General features: G+C 44.4%; 1 protein-coding gene across 7 annotated transcripts in view; it reads right to left on the minus strand.

The window, feature by feature from the left end:
• Positions 1-22,448: 22,448 nt before the first annotated feature.
• LOC132569652 (THAP domain-containing protein 6-like) overlaps positions 22,449-24,886 on the minus strand; it is a 29,960-nt gene continuing 27,522 nt past the window's right edge. For all 7 annotated transcript variants that reach the window (XM_060235936.1, XM_060235942.1, XM_060235937.1 and 4 more), the window contains one exon: positions 22,449-23,491. In XM_060235936.1, the coding sequence (XP_060091919.1) occupies positions 23,300-23,491 (192 nt within the window). In that variant the 3' untranslated portion in view covers positions 22,449-23,299. The remainder of the gene's footprint in view (positions 23,492-24,886) is intronic.

A 24,886-nucleotide genomic window follows, 5' to 3' on the forward strand; every position in this document is an offset into this window, starting at 1 on the left:
TGGTAGTCACCACTCCCCCTTCCCCACCTCTGCTGGCGGAGGTGAACAACCTCCTACAGAAACAAGCCATAGAGGTAGTTCCACCGGAGGCCAGGACGGGAGGCTTCTACTCCCGGTATTTTCTGGTCCCCAAAAGGGACGGAGGCCTAAGGCCTATCATGGACCTTCGGAGTCTGAACAAATTTATTCTGTACCAGAAGTTCAGAATGGCTACGCTGCAAACAATCCTGCCCCTCATCAATCAGGGAGACTGGATGGCGACTCTGGACCTCAAGGATGCTTATTTTCATGTCAGCATCCATCCAGCGTTCGGGCGTTTTCTACGGTTTGCAGTGGGTGCTCGTCACTTCCAATTCAGGGCCCTGCCGTTTGGACTGTCTACTGCTCCTCGGGTGTTCACGAAGCTGATGAGTGTGGTGGCTGCCCATCTTCGTCTGCAGGGAGTCGTTGTCTTTCCATACATCGACGATTGGCTTCTTGTGGCGAAGTCGAGGGAGAGTCTAGCAACCCACATCGCTATCACTCTGCGTCTTCTTGGCACCCTGGGCCTGCAAGTCAACCTGGAAAAGTCCCATCTCACTCCTTCAAAGACAGTTCAATTCATAGGGGCTCTGTTGGACACTCAACAACATCGAGCATTCCTCCCTTCGCAGAGAGCGAAGGACATTATCACTCTGGTACAGCTACTTCAAAGGCGGCAGTGGGGCACGGCTCAGCAGCTTCAGCGGATGCTGGGGCTGATGGCCGCGACGACAAGCGTGCTACGTTTCGCAAGACTGCACATGAGAGGCCTACAGATATGGTTCTTGCGCCATTTTCGACCTCTCAGGGACTCACCTCGGAAGAGGTTCACCATTCCACCCGGGACTCTCCGCTCCCTGCAATGGTGGGGAACAGAGAGCAATATCCGTCAAGGGGCCCCTTTTCATCTGCCGACCCCTACAGTAACCATCGCTACCGATGCCTCCATGTGGGGGTGGGGAGCCCACCTGGAAGAGCTATGTGTGGGGGGCAAGTGGCCACCGAAACTGAGCCGGTGCCACATAAACTATCTGGAACTGCTAGCAGTTCACTTTGCCCTTCGATCGTTCCGCCCGCTGCTGGTGGGACAGACTGTGGCATTGCTTACGGACAACACCACTGCCCTGTGTTATATAAACCGACAGGGGGGGACAGTGTCTCGCAGGCTATGCTCGCTGGCGATGGACCTCTGGGAGGAGTGCCTCCAGTGGGACATTTTTGTAAAAGCTACACATCTGCCGGGGGTCCTCAACATACAGGCGGACTCGCTCAGCAGGGGTGGAGCCTCCCCTCACGAATGGGAACTGCATTGGAGGTTCCTAGAGCCGGTGTTCCAACTTTGGGGCTACCCACAGTTGGACGCTTTCGCCACAGCGCAGAACAAGAAGTGCCCATTGTTCTGTGCCAGGGGAGGTGCGGATCCGGCTTCCTTGGGAGACGGACTTCTACTTCAGTGGGAGGGCTGGTTCCTGTACATGTTCCCGCCCTTACCTCTGCTAACGAGGGTGGTCCACAAATTAGTGCAGGAGAAGCCACGTTGCATCCTGGTGACCCCGTGGTGGCCCCGTCAGAGCTGGTTTTCGATCCTGCTCCAGCAGTCGAAGGGGACCTTTTACCAGTTCCCGGCAGAACCGGACCTGTTGTCGGCCCAGGGAGGGCACGTGTTCCATCACAACGTGCCGCACCTGAAGCTGACAGCGTGGTTCATCGACCACTAGACTTTTCCACCAGGGTTCAGCAAGTGCTCCAGAGTAGCAGGAAACCTTCCACCCGTGCCTCTTACGAGAGGAAGTGGAAAAGGTTTAGTGACTTTGTGGCTGACTCTCCAATGTCACCTGACACTGTGGGGCTGCCCACAGTTTTTGAGTTTCTTTTGTCCTTGGTGGATGAGGGGCTGGTATTCTCATCCATTAAGGTCTATTTAGCAGCTATTTCTGCTTTTCATGGTTCAGTTGAGGGTTACTCCGTCTTTGCTCACCCGCAGTCCAAGAGATTTATGAAGGGGTTGTTCCGCCTTCATCCCCCGTCTAGATCCCCTCCACAGCTGTGGGACTTGACTTTGGTTCTGGACAAGTTGACTCGTCGTCCCTTTGAGCCTATGGCGACATGTTCCCTGCAACTTTTGTCTTGGAAGACTGCATTTTTAGTTGCCATAACTTCGGCACGTCGTGCGGGGGAGCTCACAGCGATGCGTTGTGACTACCCATACCTTGCCTTTAGGGAGGCTGGGGTCTCTCTGGCTCCAGACATTACTTTTCTCCCGAAGGTGGTTTCCCAGTTTCACCTTAACTTAGAAGTTTGGTTGCCCACCTTTTACCCTAGTCCTTCCTCGGATGAGGAACGCAGACTGCACGCGTTAGATGTTAAGCGTGCCCTCCTGTTTTATTTGAATCGTTCACGGGGTTTTCGTAAGGACAATCAACTTTTTGTTTCCTACTCTGCCCCAAAGTTAGGGTCCAAAATTTCCTCTCAGAGACTGTCCAAATGGCTTACTGAGACGATCAAACTTTGTTATTTGTTGGCTAAGAAGCCTTTGCCTGGACCTGTTCGTGGACACTCCACAAGGGCGATGGCCACGTCGGTGGCATTCCTGAAGGGGGTGTCCCTTTCCGATGTCTGCAAGGCGGCTACCTGGTCTTCTCCGCATGCCTTCATGAAGCACTACGCGCTGGACGTGCATGCTCAGCAGAGGACTCGGTTGGGAGCTGCGGTGTTGCAAGCTGTTTCTTCAGGCTGACCGTCTTCCCGCCTCCAGGTATGCTTTGCTTGCTAATCTCCCATGAGTGTGAGGCACAGAGACCACGAAGAAGATAGACAGGTTGCTTACCTGTAACTGTAGATCTTCGAGTGGTCATCTGTGCATTCACACTACCCGCCCTCCTTCCCCGCTGCTGACGGTCTCTCTTCAGTAAGGGGCTTTCAGCGGTCAGGGAGGAACTGGCGGGATTGCCGCGCGGGCGCTGGTGGGCATGCGCAGTGGGTCGCCTGCGCATGCTCGTTGGCGCCGAGCGCGGAAAAATCCCGGGCTTTTTCAGATACCGATTCGGGGATCGGCGCAGGCGCACTATCCCATGAGTGTGAATGCACAGATGACCACTCGAAGATCTACAGTTACAGGTAAGCAACCTGTCTTTCTGAAAGTGGCTAACAGTGCTTTTTATTATCTATATCAAGTGCACTAATTTGCCCCCATCTTAATGTCCTGAGCTTGCCTTGCTGATCCATGCCACAGTAACCTCAGGGCTAAATTAATGAAACGAGTTATGTGTGAGGCTGCAACCTAATAAGGTCCCAACACCTTATTTTGCTTATCAGGTGGTAGAGAAAAGGAACTCCACTGGCATTGGTGGAAAGTGCTGTTGGGTCTAGGGTTGCCAATCCCCAGGCGGGGGCAGGGGATCGCCTGGTTTGGAGACCCTCCCCCCGCTTCAGGGTCATCAGAAAGCAGGGGAAGGGGAGGGAAATGTCTGCTGGGAACTCTATTATTCCCTATGGAGATTTATTCCCATAGAAAATCATGGAGAATTGATCTGTGGGTATCTGGTGCTCTGGGGGGTCTTTTTTGGGGGGGGTTAGAGCACCAAATTTTCAGTATAGTATCTAGTGCCTCTCCCCAAAATATCCCCCAAGTTTCAAAAAGATTGGACCACGGGGTCCAATTCTATGAGCCCCAAAAGAAGATGCCCCTATCCTTTATTATTTCCTATGGAACTTTGGAGTTCAATTATGCTTGTCACAGTCTTGATCTTGGCTCCACCCCTAATGTCTCCTGGCTCCACCCCAACGTTCCCAGATATTTCTTGAATTGGACTTGGCAACCTTAGTTGGGTCATAGCTGATTTATGATGACCTGTTGAGATCAGGCTAGTCTGGTCAGGTCGGACCTCCACTATTCTGGCATAACTAGGTCTTTTTCTTTCTTCAAACTGGTTCCTGAATAAAAGAATATACCCTGAATACTACACACTTGGAGAAAACAAGTCATTTTTCATTTTTTTTATCAAGTTTCATCGTTACAATAAGTGGTTTGGAGCTAGTCAGCTGTTCTGTTGGTGAAAAAGGAAGGAGGTTTGACCACCAAGAAAGGTTATGCAAAGGGTTACTGGATTCTGCAAGTACAAAAGCCATGAGGAATAAGGGATGCTGTAGTAAGCTCTATGTGAAAAAGCTGGCTAGTTCCACTCTATTATCTTGTATTTTGAAGCACTTTTTAATCAAACTATTTTTTTCTTATTTAAAGCTTCACATGAACCCATGACTGGGTAATGCAGGCAAGGATGTCAAAAGGTACCATGTGGTACTGTTTTGCTAAGTGAGACATTGATTTTGAGCACCATATGTGCTAATGCTTTCATTTGCTTGCCATATGATTTTGTGAGATAGTGGCTTTGTGTAACCCAAAAAACAATATTCTAGAATATTTATCCCATGATGAAGTTGCTGGCATGACTCCTAAATGCACAGGCTGTGGCTGTCAAAATTGTCAAATGAATCTAGGATCCAGATCTGTGTGCCGATTCAGGTGTTTGAAATGTTTAGCTCTGGATTTAGACAGTTACTTTTTGTCAAAGCTGTTAAAACAGATAGAAATAAATATATATTATCTCCTGTGGGGGGGCAGGGGACACACACACAAACATTTCAACTGACTAGGCTATGCTAATGGATGCATTGCTATTTGACCTATAATATTTGGGACCCTCACAATTCTGCCACTTTATTCTGTTTTGTTAAGTCTGTGCATGTCCGAAGAATAAGCTTACTTCTATACACTTTTAATAAATGGCTACCTTATATGGATGTGTTAAACCCAAGAGATGTTCTGGACATCAAGTTGACACACACCCCAGTGCTTTTTTGTGTGTGTGATAGATTTTGCATGTTTGTCAGCTTGCAGCTACGTAGTGTATAACCCCCCCACCCCCATCTTGACAGGCAAGCTAGTGGGTGTGTACACCTTTGCAGAATCTCAGCTGTATATCTAACTCTGCCAAACCTAATTGAGAAGAGTGTTAATTATTCTGTAGTCTTGAATGCAGGGGAGTAAAACCTGAGAGGTAGAAGAATGGGTTGTCAGCAGGATAGCTGGAGGGAATTGGAATACATATTACCTAAGGGAGTGGTATCCTCAGTCTTCATCTACTTTAATTCCCTCACCAGACACATCAAACAATACTGCTGTAGGGCTTGAAAAAATTGGGGCAAGACAGCAGGGGCAGTGGGTGGCAGATGATGACAGCTTGTCTATAGAGCTCTGAGTGGCAGACTATGGAGGGAGAGAAACCATGTTGCTCCATGGTGAGTGCAGGGGAAGGTATGTCTGGTAATTTAATTTGGGGGGGCGGGGTAATGGGAGGAAAAGATTTGATACTGGGACAAGGTTGTTGGGCCCTGGAGGGATGACATCTTTGGCACAAGGGTTTAACGAGGTTGGAATGTGTTTGTTCACCACTGACAATTAGCATGGTATATAAAATACTGTGGAGCATAGCAAAGGCAGGAGGTGATTATCAACATACCAGAGAATTTCAGGGCTACTGACCAGGACCCAGTGGGCATGCAGAGTGGTTTCCTGAAGAAACTTGCACAGGGTTATGATTGCTTTGTCAAATGCCCAGCCAATGATAAAGGCTCAGAGAAGAATCTCTTCCCCCAGTAATCTAGAAAGAAATAATCTTCAGAGTGTGAGAACAGCATTAATGTCTTGCACACCCAAAAAACCCTCAGTTGCCCTATACAGCTGTTTTGCCTAGCAAATATGCCAAAATTATTAGGTATGAGTAAAATCATGATATTGATCTGCACATGATATTGATCCTTGCTGTCTAAAAGTCCATCCTAGGTATGTCTATAACTACTATCCTTTCCCCAGATACCCAAGTTAAATTGCATTGAAATTAAGGTGAGGGTCTGGAGTGTTTTGTGTTTGTTTTGTTATCCAATCACAGCTACCCCGTAGGGTTTCTAAGGCAAGAGACGTTCAGAGGTGGTTTGTCATTGCTCGCATTATTCCTTGGAGTTCCTTGGTGGCCTGCCATCTAAATACTAACCAGGGCTGACCCTGCTAGCTTCCAAGGTCTGACAAGATTGGACTAGCCTGGGCTATCCACATCAGGGCAGCAGTTGTGGGAGAGGTCACACAATCTGCAGCCAGCCTTTCTCATTGGTCTTCTCTCAAGAAACAATGGCTGTTACACTGTAAAAGGATCCACCTGCTGATTGTGGGAGGGTGTCTGTTGGGCTATGGACACAGCTGGTTTCCATTAGCTTACAGTGGGTGCAGGGAATAAGACAACCACAGTGCCTTGTTGAAATCTTACCTGATGGCCTTTCTGTTTTTTTGCTGCACAGCTATGGTGATTTTGGTTTCAGAATAAGAAGCAAGGTTCTACTATTCAGTTGGTGGTTTCCTGCACTTAGCCTTAGCTGCTTGCTCTTGTTACATAAGAAAAGCTGTCCCAAAAGGCTGCTTTTCCTTCTATGATTCTATGATTGTCATTTCCATTTCACATGTTGATGGAAGTGAGCTTTTGCCTAAAAAAATTCAGTCCACAGTAAACCAGTTTCTCTCTCTCACACACCACTTCCAAAGTGTCTATTTGTAAGAAATCCATTCTTCAGGGATCTCTTATTTGCTGTATGCAGACGTTTGCAACATCTCTCATGTTACTCAATAAAACACACATTGCTCTTAGATGTCTAACATCCTCCATCTTTAAAACCTCAGGGCCACTGATAACATAGTTTAAACTAAGCAGGGGTCCACAACCATTTTTAGCCTGTGGGCACATTTGGAATTCTGACAGGGCATTGTGGGTACAGTCACAAAATGGCTGTCATAAAATGGCCACTGCAAGAAGTGGAGCCAGCTACAAAGTGGAGCCAGCTTACTTTTCAGACACACAGTGAAGATCCTTGTCCTGTGGTGACAGCTGCTGCCAAAGGAACATTTTTAAAAAAATGCATAGCCAATAAAATCTCCAGGGACCATCAGAAATATTTCAGGACAAAAGCACAACTTTGCCATGCCCACTTTCTCAAAAACATTTGGCAAGCACGAGAAAAGATATTGGCAGGTGCTGTGGAGGCCATGGGCACCATGTTGGGGACCTCTGGTTTAAAGCTTAGTTAAAATTATAGCTTCCCTTTATTTCTTGGGTACAAGGAGGAATTACAGTAGAACAGCAGCCTCCATGCATGTCCTATCTGGCCACTGTAATGCGGTGTACAGGTGGTATTATTATTCAAAAGGCCTGCCTATACCAAACTATGAAAGTTATTGGAGCCTAGTCCTGCCAACACATATTATGATTTAGTAACTGTAATGTTGCTCACCTCTGATCTAAAACTAAATCCTCTTCATTAGATGATTGGTAAGGGGATTAGGGTCCTAACCTGGATAGCCCAGGCTAGCCCAATCTCATCAGATCTTGGAAGTTAGCAGGGTCAGCTCTGGTCAATGTGTATATGGGAGACCACTAAGGAATATCAGGGTTGCTACACCGAGGCAGGCAATGGCAAACCACCTCTGAACATCTCTTTTCTTAAAGACCCTACGTTGTTGCCGTGAGTTGGCTGTGACTTCATGGCAAAAAACAGGATAAAAGAATGTATCTGCTAAATCTCTACTACCCACATAGCCATCAGAAACATGAGAGATGATTTCTGATAGGAACTGTCAGTTCTAGATGGCTGCTTCCAGGTCACCCAAGAAAAGCTAGGCTAGTGTTTCCCAGTGTTGGGTTTTGGTATGCACCATTGTGCTTCCTACCATTGTGATCTGATGGGTGTGCATAAATCTGTGCTTAACCCAGAAACTATTTGCATCTCAACCAGTCTATCTAACTCTGGGCAAAGACTCTAGTCTCATGGGTACACTTTTCCATTCCCTACATGCCATTTTGTAACAAAAATGATATATATGATATGTTTAAAAATACATTTATTAAGCCTTTTCAGAAGCATCTGTGATAAGAGCTTAATATCAATATGAAACCAAAACAGAATGAAACAATTGAATCTAGGGTTGCCAACCTCCAGGTGGAATGTGAAGATCCCTCAGAATTACAACTTATCTCCAGACTGTGGAGATAGTTCCCCTAGAGAAAATGGCTGCTTTGGAAGATGGATTTATACCCCACTGAGCCTGCCCTCAAATTTCCAGGAATTGTCCAACCTAAGAGTTGGCACCCCTAATTGAATCACAAATCTGTGATAGTCTGATAACATCTAAGACAGTAATAATCCTCTTAATTTGAATGACATCATTATAGAATTTGAGTTATTTGGGTGCAGTTCTCAGAGCGTGTTCCCCAAACACACTGTATCTTTTCTTCTACCCATCTACACAAGAATTAATTTTGATAAACTTCAGTGTTTGGATACGTCATGCAATTCACCTTAACAAAGAACTGTTCAAAGAGGACTTGAAAGGAAGAAAATAGTACATTATAAATGTTTTGTATATTTTGGAGTTTTTAAATACTTTAAACAAAGCAAACAGTAGTATAGCTGCACAAACTAGAATCAAATCAAATGATTAGCTCCCAGATATAGAAAACTTAATTTCACTAGAATGATATACCATTGTACAGATTCTTAAATTCCTGCATTTGAACAAGGATGTTGAGGGACAACAGGCTATTCTTATGCTAACCAAAAGGGCAAACACGTGCAGCCAATTTTTGTAACAAGCTCTTTCAAGCTTCATTATAACAATTTGCATCACTCTAGAGATATAGTGTCAAATCGGTGCTGACTAGGAAAATAAATTCTGTTTTGTCAACCTTTAAAGAGCTTTTGTGTGAATTATTTGTATTTAATAACCCAAGTATTTTTGATATTACTAGTAATAGGTTCAGCTAAAATATGCTTTTCTGTTTTGCAGTCTTTACATGGGACCAACCTTGCTTGTCTCTGTCAAGCTGTCATAAATGTGGAACTTAGAGCTGGTGTGGGCACACTCTGCATTAACTGTGTGGAGACAACTGTACTTGGGTAGACTTTCCACTGAATGTTCATAGACTGGAAGTGGTCATCCTACTTTCCCTCCATGCATGTTTCTCATGCATGTTTGCATGTGAGAACCGGCCAAACTATACAGTAGCCCAGGTTTAGATACCTTTGCTGCTTTTGTTCATATATGAGCCTGTCATGTAACTTGCCTCATAAGTCCTAAGTAATAGGACTTATGAGGCAGGGCCTCACACTGAGTCATATGAAGCAGTTATAAACATGGAAGGATGTCTCAATATATTTCTTATACCATTCAGTCATCACACCTTAGACTTGCACATCTAAGGCAGGAAAGAGAGTTGCCCCCTGGACAGACTTGAACTTCTCAGATTCACCTGAAATTAAGAATATAGCTTTGGCACACATAGCGTTCTGTTTTTCACAGACTGAGTAGGATGAAAGACAGCCAAATTCATTCATACTAAAAGGCAGCCATGTAATTCTAGATTGTAGGAGCTGCATAGGGAGGGCACTACTAATCCTATGCAAAGCTGAAGGCCACATCCAGCACTTCTAAGGAGTCCTTTCCCTAAGAAGCTGGGAGTGTGGAAATTACTGAAGCCCTTAGTTCTAACTTGTCTTCTCCCTACAATCCAGTTTTCATGTTTCTTTAAGTACATGATCTCAAACTCAAAGGTACATTCACAACGTGATAATCAACTTTCTCTCAAGAGAAGCCTAGTATTTTCACAATTCTCCTGGGGTATGAATTCCATTTCCTTTTTATGTGGCCATGGTGTTTCCATTTGAATGTTGGCATTCAGAAAGTATCATAAGACTCATGGTCTCTCACAGCATCTCTCACAGAAGTGGCTTTAGATGACTGTGAAGTGATCTCTAGCTTTGGAACACTTGCCCTGCCTCCCTTTGCAATATTGGTGCAGTCCACAAACTTCCAATGTCTGCAGCACTGGCCTAACTGGATGCATTTCTAAATATCATTTATCTATATAAAAAGGACCATTTATTTTTGCCAGCATTTATAAATCCTGGACTGGGCAGAGGACTGCAGTCTTTTGCAAAGAGAGCTCCAGATGGCTTGACTCTAATGCAGTGGTTTTCCACTCATGGGTTGGAACTTTCAACAGGGTTGCAAGCCCCTATAGAGTCATTTTTTAAAAAGTGCTTTTTGGAATGACCTGTCGCTAGTATACGCATGGAGAGCAAGGGCACTCTGCCTTCTCTCTCCTTGTATGCAAACTGGGAGGAGAATGGGATGACAAACTGAGGTCATGCAGAGCAAACAGGATTTTCCATGGCTTTAACTCTTGGCATGCTGCTCCTTAACGATACACCTCCTGGAGCTCAGATTGCTTGTCCTGTCCAAGGTTCCCTTGGTCTACTGATCATTGGCCTGGCCTTGAAACTGGAGAGACTGAAACTCTCCTTTTTTTTTTGTTGGGAGGCTGGGATATCACATGCTTGTAGCCTAGTGAGTGCCAAGCTGCCACCTAGGAGTTAAAGGTGGATCCTGGGCCTGGAAAGGTTGAAAGCTAATGTACATGAGACAATACTCTCTGCCCAAAGCATAGTAGACAATTGGATCAAAATCTTAAGGCTTTTGGACACAAACTTTGCAATCCAATCAACAAGCACATGATTTCCGATATGTGCAGATAGCATTCTTTCCCACAAGAACTTCCTTGTTCATTTTAGATGAAGGAACAGCTCTGTGCATCCTTATTCTAAATGTATGGAATTGATCCCTTCATTGAAATAAATGGAAAAGTCCTATTGCATAGGATTGTTTTATGATCAAAGCACAGAATTCATAGGTTAAATTACTCTGTTGGGTTTTTTAAAAAACCTCTTCAGGTTTGAGCTGGGGGGGGCACTTGCATTTAAAAAATAATCACAGTTGTAGCTGGGGTTGCCAGGTCCTAAGCTCTTGTCATGGGGGTGGAAGAGAGCTTTCTGAGAGTGGGGAGTGAGGTGTCATCCTCGTGCACTACGTCCTTGACGTGATGATATCACACAGACGTGACATCGTCACACAGTGTATGCTGCACAGGAAAATACCAGAGTTTTGCCATGTGATGTTATCAAACTGGGGATGTTGCAGTGGGTCATGGTTGTTGGGGGTGGAGCTTCCCCCAGCTGGCCAGCAGCAGGCAGGACCCATAAAATCAGGGAATCCCCCACTTTCACCTGGGGGGCCAGCAGCCCTAGTTTTAGCAGTTGTTCAAAGGATTGGCTGGAGGTTATTGAAACCACTGATATGCTGAAAGCAAAGTCAAAGCAGGTTCTGAACATCCAGGTGCTGTATCTGCACTATAGGAGTCCTGACTTCAGGGAATGGAGCCAGTTTGGTGTAGTGGTTAAGTGCACAGACTCTAATCTGGAAGAACCAGGTTTGATTCCCCACTCTTCCGCATGCAGCTGTTGGTAAACTTGGGTCAGTCATAACTCTCAGAGCTGTTTCTCTCAAGAGCAGTTCTTGGAGAGCTCTCTCAGCCCCACCTATCTCCCAGGCATCTGTTGTGGGGAGAGGAAGGGAAAGAGATTTTAAACCGCTCTGAGATTCTAAGTGAAGGGCAGGGTATAAATCCAATCTCCTCCTCCTCTTCTTCCCTATCAAAATCAATGTGTTTAAGATTGAACTATCTCTTTTTAGGATTGCGCTGCAAGTCCCCTATGTCTTATCTACAGCATAAGCAAACTTGAATTTCAAGTGGGAATTGTGCCTGCTGCACTGACATCAAAATTAGAAAATTAATCTGGAGAAAAATCTTGAAACCAGCCTTCTCCCTCTGAGGCAGAGGACATCTTGTGGGTGATTTCCCATCCTACTTCTAGGGAGGCAGGATAAATTATTTATTTATTTTAAACTTCCTGTTTCCTGTGGGAGTCACCCTTGAGTCAGTTCGTTTCCTGCCTCAGTAGGGAGAGCACCTCAGAATAGCCTGTGCTGTGCTATTTGATTCTTTACTGTCCTTTTTCTCTGTTGGTCTGTCTTTTCTTCTACAGATTCTTCCTATTGCTATCTTCTGTTCTTTACCTCTATTAAAAAAAAGAAAAGAGGGAAAGAGAGTCGAAGAAGACCCTGCAGGGCTGGTTCCACTTACCGGGCAGCCATTTTAAGCTTCCCTGTGAGGCTATCAGCCCAGGGAAAGAAAAATACAAGCGCCTCAGAAGCAGCCTCAGAAAATGCAGGGTGGAAGGGACAAATTCCTTTCAAACGAAGACAGAGCCCCTGGAGACGAGTCCCCGTAGCGGAGCCGGCAAGACCCAGTCGCAGCTTGCGCAGGCCTCCCTGTCGATGCCACAAAGTCGTGGCTCTTCCTCAAAGCACACCAAAACTTCCCGCACCGATGCCGATGCCGCAGCTTCAAGCGGCGCAGCAAGGACTGCCTCGCAGTACTCAGATGAAGACAGACAGTGCGAAGGACATGGCAACGGCAAGTACTGGGGACAGTGTTAACACCGGAGCATCTAGCTATCAGGTGTGAGGCGGAGTGGGCTTTATGGGCTACTCGCAAGTAGAACCGCGAGATACTTTGCAAGGGGGCAATTTGGCCGATTTCGTGCCTGTGCTACTCCCAAACAATGTTTTTGAGGTTTTAAAGGGCCAGCTTAGGGAGGAAATGGTGGGGCTCAGAAAAGGCAGGGCCAAGAGGCGCCATAGATCCCCATCTTCCTCCTCTTCTCCCTCTCTCTCCACATCTCCCCGTACCAAGCCTAAGCAGAGTTACACTAAGCCATGGCCCACTAAGGCAGCCCAGAAACAGGCTGCAAGAGACGTGAACTCTGGGGACCAGTCACCTGATAGGGCATCAGAAACCCCATTTAGACCAGAGGACAGGGAGGAGGGAGAGTTCTCTTCTGACGATGATGAGGAAGGAGAGATTCAAGTGCCTGAACAAGCCAAACGTTTTTTTAATATGGAGGCTCATCAATGTTTATTGATTAAGACCCTAGCAGCCCTAGATCTGCGTGATGATCCAGATATTGAGGAAGACGCAGAAGTAAAACATAAGGCCACACACAAGGAAGGGAACAAGGAATTCTTCCCCAGACATAGCGCTACAGAAAAAGCTTTCCCATTCCCAGCTTATTTCGAGAGACAAATGAGAGCTGAATGGAGGAAGCCATTTGCTAACAAGCAATAACCAGGCTTTATTAAAAAACTTTATCACTTGTGCTCCTTTACAAAAGATTTCTTGCAGGTGCCAGCTGCAGATGTTCCGGTAGCAGCTTGCAAAGCTATGGACTAGTTTCTGAAGATAGCCATGGAACACTGAAGGACCCACTGGATAGGAAATCGGAATTTGCTTTAAGGAGGGCCCATGAAGCATCCGCAGTGTCACTCAAGGCCTCAGCAGTGAGCTCCATGATAGCAAAGGCATCAGTTGTCTGGATCAGAAAATTGTTGAAGACAACCCACGGGCAATGGACAGAGCAAACAGACTACTCAAAGCGGTGTCCTTTCTTAGACTCCCTAGTTTTCGCCTCCAGGGCAATTGCTTCCACTGCCGGAGCTAGACAGGCACTATGGCTAAGAGTGTGGTCAGCGGATACAAGATACAAGAACATCGTCATTGCTTACCCATTCCAGGGCGGTCGCCTCTTTGGTGAACACCTGGATAAGATCCTGGTGGAAACAAGGGATAAAAAGAAAGCAATGTCATGCTTCATGAGACATCAGGACAGTCGCCCAGCATTTCAGTCCTCCTTTTGTTCCCAACACATCCTGTCTAAATTCAGACAGAATAATAACAGGAGCACCAAACAGCCTTTTCGCAGACCCAACTTCAACAGCAGATTCAACAAATCAGGCAAACAGACGGACAAAAACGACCGCGATCAAAAGAACAAGCAATGACTACCAAAGCATGCCCATCGGTGCCCACCTTACTCACTTTGTGAATATCTGGCAGAACTCCAAAGTGGATGCCTGGTGCAAAGAAGTGACTTTGGACAGGTACAAGATCGAGTTCCTCAATTTCCCACCACACCAATTTATCCGTTCCTCAGATCACCGAAACTCTCAAAAGAGACTTTGAACCTTGGAGGCCATTCACCATCTTTTGACCATACAAGCAATAGAGAGAGTACTAGTGGAAGAACAGCAATGCAGAGTATACTCCATTTTCTTCATGATGCCCAAAAGTTCAGGAGACTGGAGGGCAGTTCTAGATCTGAAGTATGTCAACAAATTCATCAGACCAAGACACTTCAGAATGGAGACCCTAAGATCCATAGCAGAGTCTCTCAGACCCAGGGAATTGCTAACATCTATCGACCTGACGGAGGCATATCTGCACATACCAATCTTCACAGGCCACAGGAATTTCCTAAGGTTCTGCTACAATGGAGGTCATTACCAATTCAAAGCCCTTCCATTTGGTCTGGCATCCGCCCCAAGGGTATTTAACAAGATTTTAGTAAACCCGATAACCATTCTAAGAGAGCAGGGTTTACACTTCCACTCGTACCTGGATGACAGCTTGATTCGGGCACCCTCAAGGTCATCAGCTCATTCAACCACCAATCGTATTATTCAATGCCTGGAGGAGCTCAGCTTCATGATCGACAGACAGATGAGCTTCCTCACACCAGCTCAGCGCCTGGAACACCTAGGGGTGGTAATAGACACGTCGACAACGCGACTATTCTTACCTCTAAGGAAGGCACAGAAAATCAGAGAGATGGCGGTGGCAGTCATCAAAAGCAAGCAGTCATCACTGATGTCTCTAGCATCACTTCAAGGGTCGATGATCGCATCAATAGATTCAGTCCAATGGGGAAGATTCCATGCCCAGCCACCCCAGAGCTTTCTAAGACCTTCCCAACGTCAGATCTCCAAGAAGGCAAATCTTTCAGAATTCCCCTCCAGGTGAAGATGAGCCTAAGGTGGTGGACAAATCTTGTCAACCTGTCACAGGGGAAGATCTTCTGGATTTCAGAATGGCAACAAATCTTCACAGATGCCAGCCTGGCCGGTTGGGGAGTGACCTACAATCAGATTCCGGTTCAGGGGAAGTGGACCAATCAGGAATCAAACTTACCAATAAACATACTGGAGCTGAGAGCGATCTGGTTAGCACTATTACACTTTGCCTCTCTAATACTTCACAAACACATCCTGATCTGCACAGACAATATAGCAGCCAAGGCATACATCAATAAGCAGGGAGGAACCAGATCCCAACTACTACACAAGGAAGCCTGCAAGCTGTTTGCGTAGGCCCAGTCACACATTGGCTCAACACTCAGGCAGACTGGTTGAGCAAACAGCATCTACAACAAGGGGAGTGGGAACTCAACAAGAGAGTCATCCAGGAGATCATACACCGTCTGGGGAAACCAGAAGTGGACTTATTTGCCTCGCCATCGAACCACAAGCTATCCTGCTTCTTCACATGATCTCACCACCATCTAGCAGAAGCCACGGATGCGATGATGGCGTCATGGCCTTCCCTCCACTGCCGTTATTACCAAGACTCCTCAGGAGGATAAGGCAACTACGAGCAGAGGTCATAGTAGTGGCCCCATACTGGCCAAGGAGACCATGACTAGCAGATCTGCAGGAGATGACGATTCAAGAGCCAATGCCTCTTCAGGTAACCGAAGACTTACTACTCCGGGGTCCAATTCGACATCCCGATCCAGGGTGGTACCAACTGACCGCATGGAGGTTGAAAGGCGAAGGTTAACACGCCTAGGATACTCAGAAGAGGTCACTAAAACCATTATGGGAGCCAGAAAAACCTCCACGCAAAAGATATACAATTATAATTGGAAGGTGTTCGTCAGATGGTGCCGTAGAAAGCAAGCTGACCCACTTCACCCACCAGTCAAGACTATCCTGAACTTTTTGCAAGATGGCTTGGACTCCGGCCTCAAGGCCCATACCCTTTGACACCAGGTAGCAGCATTGGCCTCAGTATTTCCAAAGGTTCACAAGTCACCTATTTCTAAACATCCACACATCTTGAGTTTTCTGAGAGGCACCTCCCTCTCGCAACCACCACAGGTGCATAGGTTTCCCACATGGAACCTCAACACCGTTCTGCGGGCACTGACAAAAACGCCTTTTGAGCCGATTAAGGAAATTACCTTAACCTACCTGCAAATGAAGGTTCTGTTCCTGGTGACCATCACATCTGCAAAAACTGGGAGTCTTATCCGTGGACACAAATTTTTGTGTTATTCATAAAGACAAGGTTGTATTGCATACTGTGCAATCCTTTTGACCAAAGGTAGACTCATCATTCCATAGGACGCAAGAAATTTGTCAACCGTCCTTCTATCCCCATCCGGTACACCCGAAGGAAAGGTTGTGGCACTCACTAGATGTGCAAAGAGCTTTAAGACAATACATAGCTAGAACCAAAGACATTAGGGCCACAGACTCACTCTTCATCAACATCATACCAGCGCACACGGGCAGAAAAATGTCTCCAGCAGCCATCAGTAGGGTAACAAGACTGTGTATTGCGGAAGCCTACGAGAGTCAAAGTCTGCAAGTACCTCAAGGCATCACTGCCCACTCGGTAAGAAGTGCAACAACGAACGCAGCACTAGCCAATAGGGCATCAGTGGAAGAAATTTGCAAAGCGGCAACATGGTCGTCCCTGTCTACATTCATTCGCCACTATAAAATTAATTCATATGCATGAGCTGATGCAGCCTTCGGAAGGAAGGTTTTACAACATCTTTTGGAGATCTGAGATGGCAGAGACCCACCCTTCGGTGAGACACTTCGGTGCGAAGGGCGGGGTATAAATCCCAATATAAATAAATAAATAAATAAACACCCTATATATGCAGGGACACTGCTTTAAGAGCTCCCACAAGATGTCCTCTGCCTTAAAGGGAGAATGACCATTGGATACTCACCATGAAGGGTCCTTCTCTTCTGAGGACAAGAGGACATCTTGGCCCGCCCAGCTTGCCATCGCCAGCTCCAAAATAAGTTGTCAGAAATCAAGTTTCAGTACGTAGAATGGGGCATCTGTCTAGCCTATCTATATACTACCTAACACTATTCAGTCTGTGTCAAGTTTCCACGTTATTCTACAGTTTTCTACTGTTTGTTGTTCCGTTATTCTAATGTTGCTCTTAAGCTGTTATGTTTTATATATTGCTTGATATATTAAGCAATGTGGGCACCTAACACCACCATCATCTTAGGCTTAGACCAAAGCCAGCACCCTTTCCAGACTCAGGAGATCTGAAAGAAGGCAGAACACTGGGCTTTTGGAATGCCTTCCCAGCAGAAGTCTAATAAGGGCAACAAGAGGCTGCATTGTTTTAGAAACAAATTTAGAACATCATCATTGTTATTCTTTTGTGTTCAAAGAGTAACAGTGTGTCAGTGGCATACATAAACATTTTTTAAAACATCTGAATTACCATTTGAAAACAAACAGTTCTGGCCCTGTCCTTTGGTTTTAGATTGACTACCAAATGCTGTGAATAAGCATACTTTTCTTTTAGGTAACATAGACAAAACTTGTTGATCCTGGCTTAGAATAGTGAGGGAAACATGGCTGAGTTGCAGTTCCAATACAAGTCTTGGCACAGATTTTTTTTTTAATTATAGCCCACCTTTCTCACTAAGATTCAAGACAGATTACATGGTGTGAAATATGGTGATCAAATAGAATGGCAGTTCTAATAAGCAATGCAGTAGGACTAGGATTACAAAAATCGGGGACAGTGAAAAGAAGCAAAAGACATGACATGTCAGGTGATACAGAAAATGGAACAAGTCCTTCAACGCAAAGACATTGGTGGGATCATCTGCTGGAGTAGGTTTGCTCAAATGCTTCAGGCAAATTAGTGCGCTGCAGCTATCGTATACCCTTGACTGAAGAACAGTACACACCCTTCTATCTGGGATGGTCATCCTCTTCCATCGAGTGCGCAGCTTTGGGAGGGACACACTTGGAGCAGTGAAGGAGGGAGGTGACACCCACCTAGCCAGCCAGATCAGCCAAATCAACCCTGGTGATCAATGGGGTGACAGATGTTGCAGCCAGAGCACCTTCACATCCTTAGTGCAGTGCAGTTCCTGCATGGCTGGTTTGTTAACTGCTCAAAAATCAATGTTCACTTCCCACCCCCTCCAGCAGATGTGGTAACATCTGAGGGGGATGAGGGCAGAGATTTGCACAGTTGAAGTAATTTCAACCCACAAATGGAAATAACAGTTTCACATCCCCACCAGCTAGTCTGATTTAGAGAAGTGGACTGTGTCATCATGCTATTATCTGCATCAGCACTAATAAACTTTGTTCAAATGAGTAAAAATAAATAAATAAATGGGTGGAGTCCATAAGCAGCGGTTCACAGAACAGATCTCTTCCCCTGCAGCCTATTCTGTTTCTGGAAAAGCTGCCAGAAGTTGGGGCATCCTCAGCTTCATTGCATTGACTACAGCAATAAGAGAAAATAAAAATCACTCCCTTCTTCTCTTGTGTAAGTTCTTGCTTCCTTGGCGGAAGGGCTTACACAAGAAGGATGGGAATTTCTGCCAGTTTCCCCACAAATTGCATCCCCTTACACAACACCCAAATCTGCTCTTTAGAATTCCTCCACAGGAGCAAGTTTTCAGGGGGAGGGGGAGGAGAAATCCATTCTGTGAAAGACTTCATTAACAGTTAATTGGATCCAGTCCACTGCTGTGTGGGCACATTATGTTGTTCACAATATTTACACAATGTTGATTTATAGCCCATGGGCAAACCTGCATGCTGGGTACCATGTGTCCAGATACTGTTTGCTAATGATGAGTAAGACATTACACTGGATGCCAGTTGTAACTGTACATAAAGAAAATGAACAAGGTTAAAAGGTGGTTGTTTGGGTTCATTAAGGAAAGAAAATACTTTTTTTGGCTTGGCAAAGATTTGGTCCAGGATTAAGGGCATTAATAATACAAATGGGTAATGATTAATAGGGTCAAGGCCTGCTCTGGCAAATTTTTAAAAATGCTGATTATAGAGGAAATTCATGGTCCATGATATGCATGGAAATAGGAAGAAACAAGACATGGTGCCAACTAATCAATATATGGAAATGTACTTGGAAGTGGGAATATACATATACGCACTGTATTCTGCTATACGCACCCCATGTCCTTGAGCAGTGAGAAGTTACAGGGGTAGTGCATGACCTGGTTTCCTTTAGAGGAGATAACACTGGAGACTCTGGTTAATCTTACAGGGCACAGCATTTTCTTCCAGCTCTGTAATTCAATCTTGTTACAGTGATTGTCTAACACTGTTCACATTGCACTGCTAAATTTTGTATACTGCCTTGAGCCTCAGCAAGAAAGAAGGATGTAAATAAACTACATTGGGAGGTGATGAAAGCGCCCCCTACAGGACAGCAGATCTGCTCTCCAGTATCAGAGCCATTTAGAGAGCTCCTGTATCCCCAAGGTGCTTCAGCTATCTCTCTAGCAGTTTGCTTTCTTTTTCACACAGATATCAGTCTGCTTTTTCCCCTTAGGTTTTTCTTTGCGGGTGTGGGGAGTGTCATCTATTCCAAGCCCTGATGTGTACTCCAATAGAGCCATTTTCTGATACCTGAGGTCCGTTAAGGGGATGTCGACAGTTAAGACACATTATTTTGTCATGGAGAATAGATGGATCCACAGGAAAATCAGTTATAAAATGTTATCTAAATTGTTCTTGACTCCTTATAAACTGTATATGCTATGGTGATAACAGTGGAAATAAAAATTAGAAGAGACATTCTGTGTTACTGTCGGACTTCTACTGAAGCTAAACAATGCAAGACACAAAAATCTATACAATAAAGTACAGTGCTATTTTAGGTCCAAAAGTTTCACATACCAGTATATCCAACAGAAGAAATCATAAGCAAACAAGAAATGGTAAAACAAAGTTTGAGTCCAGTGGCAAGTATCCAGTGGGATACTGAGAAGGTTCAGAAACAGCAAGAGGTATGCTAAAGGAAAAGACAATCTGCAGACTACCATGTATAATGAAAAAAGGTCTTAAAGGTGCCACTGGACTCAAATTTTGTTCTGCTGCTTCACACCAACACGGCTACCCCACCCAAAGAAATGTTTATTGTAACTAGCTTTATTTTTCACAAAATATTGGAAGATCTAGGATGAGAGAATGATCTGTAGAACTGTGATTTTGCGGTAATGCACAAAATTCTTCTTCACATTTATTTAAAGGAAATATGGCATTTTCAATTTATTATTTATTAACATTTATACCCTGCCTTTCTCCGCAATGGGGACCCAAAGCAGCTTAAAATCATCCTTCTCTCCTCCATTTTATCCTCACAAGCCTGTGAGGTCAGTTAGGCTGAGTATGTGTGACTGACCCAGGGTCACCCAGTGAGCTTCCATGGCAGGAGTGGGGGGATCTGATATTCTAACCTCCCCCCATCTACTGATTTTTTTACTTTGTGAGCTGATTTGAGCAGCTCTCTGGAGAAATAGCATATAAATTTTCTAAGTAAACAAAATATAGAATAAGTAGTGAGCAGACTTATCTTGTTCAATATGAAAAACTCTGAAGAGTTTCATCTTTAAACAGAGTTTAATAAGAGGTACAGAAGAAAATCTCACTGAACTGGGCCTACAGGGGTTAATAATAGAACTGAGTAGAGTAGAGTAGAAAAGAGTTAACAAAAGCACTCTGCAAATGTGTTTGCTAGCTCTGCAATCTGATATTTCCCCTAGCAGCTTTGCAGAACATGCATGCCATTCATTTTACAGCCTCCAAGCCTTGCGGAAAGGAACAGCCCAAACTATAAAGTCCTCTCAATGAAAACCCAGCATCCGGTTGTGAATCCAAAAAAGATCTGCAGAAAGCAAATTGTTAATGTGCCTGAGAGAAGAGTCCAACATTAAATGAGAAGTGGCTGATCTTGCTGTTTTCCAAACCAGAATATTTTGTTGCTTCCAACAAACATCTGGACCTTCACTTATCAGTGCCAATATTCTGAATTACAAGTTGTCATTCTTAACTGAGAGCATCACATCAGTTTAAAGTGGCATACATTTCAAATTCTCCTCTGGTAAGCTTACATTCATTATACAAACAGCTGTGCGTATACAACCGCTTTTGAAATAAGTCCCCTCTCATTCCTTGATCTTTTACTACAGCCCCACTGAAAGGCCTTCCGTGCTATGAATTTTAAGATAATAGAGTGCATAATTTTTCAAGTGCCAGTTAGGACCAGCATGAGTTTATTAGTGGTTGTCTGTATGCTTGACATGCTCCTAGCTGTTCCTTTCCAGGATTTCTCTTGGCAGTCTGTCCTTGCAACCCGTCCAATATTCATTCTGCAGTGCCTGGAACCTTCTGTGCTCTGCATTTAAAATTACTGCCCAGGCTAGATTGCATTACACATGCTATGGGATACTGAGAGGGTTCTGAAACAGCAAGAGGTATGCTAAAGGAAAAGACAATCTGCAGACTACCATGTATAATGAAAAAAATCAGCAAAAAGGGGCAGAGAGTACAACTGGCATTAGGGCAGTCAGATAATATTTCCAAAATGCAAAACAAGGAGATACTGTAACCTCTTAGGCTATATCCTACAGGACAGGGATGTTTGTGCATGCCTAACACATGTAGAAATAGCTGAAAGCACCACAGAAATATGTTGCACTGGTTCCCATGGTCATTGGCATAAACACTGCAGCCAAGAACTCAGCTTCTGCTATCTTGGAGCCTCTTGTCACTGTGTGCAGCAAAATACTGGAAGGAATATTGCTTCCAAGAAAGATGTAGGCTATTTTGTCTCCTTCTGTGGTACAGCCCAGCCGGTATGTGACGTTTATGTAATGACTAGTGCCAGTTCCCTCTACAGACGGTGGCTCAGTGGTAGAGCATCTGCTTGGGAAGCAGAAGGTCCCAGGTTCAATCCCCGGCATCTCCAAAAAAGGGTCCAGGCAAATAGGTGTGAAAAACCTCAGCTTGAGACCCTGGAGAGCCGCTGCCAGTCTGAGAAGACAATACTGACTTTGATGGACCAAGGGTCTGATTCAGTATAAGGCAGCTTCATATGTTCATATATGTTCATATGTTGCCACTCACAGAAGACATTACAGGGGCAATGGTGTCTCTCAGTATAAAACAGTTTGTGTGTGTTGCATATCTTACACACATACAAGATCACCTCCTGCTTCTGGCAGTCTTAACTTCATAGGCTTGATGGTAATATGGTCATTTTTTAGAGAACCTGACACTGGTGAAAAAAGAAGAGGATACCCCTTGGACCACCAACAACTCAATGCTAAGTATCACAGGACATACACCATCTCGCTGCTCATGTTCAAGCCATGAAGCCTTTTTGTCCATCAGGTTTGAAAGTGGCCATATTGAGTACATTACCTGAATCCATTCTCAGCCTTCTGACATAAAGAGAAACTGATAGTGGTCTGTATAAAAGAATCAATAAAGTTCAAAACCTTTTCAGTAATAAATCTGTATTTCAGTCTGTCTCATCTTGTTAGTCCAATACCACTAACTAGTTTTCAGACTTGGAATTACATCTATTTTAGCTATCTCAGAAAGTACTACACAGTGCTAGAAATATATCTAAACACATTGAATCAGAATGCATCCAGATCTATTAAGGAAGAGAATTATGCAACAACAGCCTTCACAACTGACCCATGGCAAAATAAATCCCAGTGTTTCACACTATGCTATTCCAACCCATCGTATGTACTGACATAATAAATGCCCTCTTTATACCAGTAAGTTTTCACTGTGGTTAGACCTCTGTTCATAAATCAGTTTAAAATGATGTGAGGGAGGGCAATGAATAAAACAAGACTGTCAAAGAAAGTCTGTTAATGTGGCAACTGCAATCAAATGCTATCAAATGTTGCTGCACTTTATATAGACAGCCTAGAACTGAAAAGTCTGAAAAATACATGTATGTAACTAGATAGTTTTAACTGCATGCTTGCCTATGCACCATCATGTAAGAATATTTAAGTAATAGGAAATGCAGGCAATCAAAATACGGTGAATTGTTCCTGTTGTACTTTTCAGAATGCTTAAGGTTAGCATGGTAAACAACAATCTTGCTCCATTAGAGCACCATTTGATAGTTGAGCACACTTAGGTATAGCATTTGACCGAGATGTTTAAAAGAGACTGGGTGGCTAAATTTGGTCATATGAATGTAAACAGGTACTCAGAAGTGGCATACTTGAATAGTATTCCATTAATGAAAGTAGATGACAGAAGTTTCCTGGGAGTAAGAACACCCTCCATTGTCTAAGGTCATCATGGCCTCCATTCATAATCAGTCATGTCGTTTCCCTCAGCAAAGACTTGGAATGCTTATTGTCCAGTGAAACATCCAAATTTTTATGGAGTATCTGTTCTTCAAAAGATGTGTTCCTTAGTCTTCTCCTCAGGTTGTCATTCTCCATCAGTAGTTCATCCAGCTTCCTTTTCAAAGTTTTGGGGCTATCTGTGATATGGTAATGGTGCTCAGTCTAAAATTATAATAGATACAAAATATGTAAACAATTTGGTAGAAACAAATAAAACTAACACATATAACAGCATTCCTCCAGGGAGGAAGGCCAATTACTGGGGTTATGTCAAATAACACAAAGAAGTATTCAACCACTGGCAGAAGACAATGATAGAGGGATACAGATGACTGTCCCCAAGGAGGGAGTTCCAGAATTTGGAACCCAGAAGATCCCTTCCCAGGTTGCCACCTGACTTAACTCAGATGGTAGGAGTGCCTCCAAAGATAACCAGAGTGGATGGGTAGGTTCATATGAGAGCAGGAAGTCCTTAAAGTTTGCTAGTCCCAAGTTGTACAGAGTTTTAAAGGTCAAAACCAGATACTTTAACTGGATTTGGAAACAAACTGGGAGTCAATGTAGATGGGATAACACTAAAACTGATCTTGCTCAGTTCCGCAGGGCCTGTAAGACAACCCTCTTCCGGTTAGCCTATGCCTGATTAGATAATGTAGCTACCAGATTTCTGTGATTATACTGTATAGTTTTAATGTTATAATTTTAAGGTTTTTAGGTTTTAATTGTCTGATTTTAAATGTAATAACTTGCTCTGATTTTACTGTTTTATTGTCGTTGTAAGCCGCCCTGAGCCACTTGTGGGAAGGGCGGGATAGAAGTCACCAAACAAATAAATAAATAAATAAAACAATATGGCCCCTATGACCCTCTCTAGTGACTTTCTGGCCACAACATTCTATATCAGCTGTAGCTTCCAGATAGTCTTCAAAGACAACCCCATATAAAGTACACTGCAGTAATTTAATCTAAATGTTACCAGGACAAACTCATTCCCACCCAAGGTCTACATTTGGCTCACCAGCCAAAGCTGGTAAAAGGCATCCCTGACCACTGCCAACTGTTTATCTAACAAAAGATCTTGGTCCAGCAGTACCTACAAGCTACTCCTTTAGGAGGAGTGCAATTCCATACAAAACAGGATACATCCCATTTCCAAATCAAACCTCACCACCACTAACACTTCTGTTTCATTGGGATTAAAGTAGTTTGTTAACCTGCATTGATTCCAAAACTGCCTCCAGAAACCTGTTCACAGTTTTCACAGCTTCACAGGGATCTGCTGGAAGCACAAGATGTAGCTTAGTGTCATCCACATACTGGTGGCAATTCACCCCAACACAGATGTTGGAAGGCATAGGGGACAGGATAGAACTTTACAGGATCCCAAAGGCCAAGGGACAGAGCAGCAGTCCTCCAGCACCATACTCTGAAGCCTACTTTTGAGGTAGGACCAAAACCACCACAAAACAATGCTGTCCAGTCCTAGCCCTGAAAGGCAGTCCAGAAGAACACTTCAGTCAATGTTATCAAAAGCCACCTAGAGGTCTAAGAGAATTA

The sequence above is a fragment of the Heteronotia binoei genome, chromosome 4 (assembly GCF_032191835.1).
Source record: "Heteronotia binoei isolate CCM8104 ecotype False Entrance Well chromosome 4, APGP_CSIRO_Hbin_v1, whole genome shotgun sequence".
Lineage (NCBI taxonomy): Eukaryota > Metazoa > Chordata > Lepidosauria > Squamata > Gekkonidae > Heteronotia > Heteronotia binoei.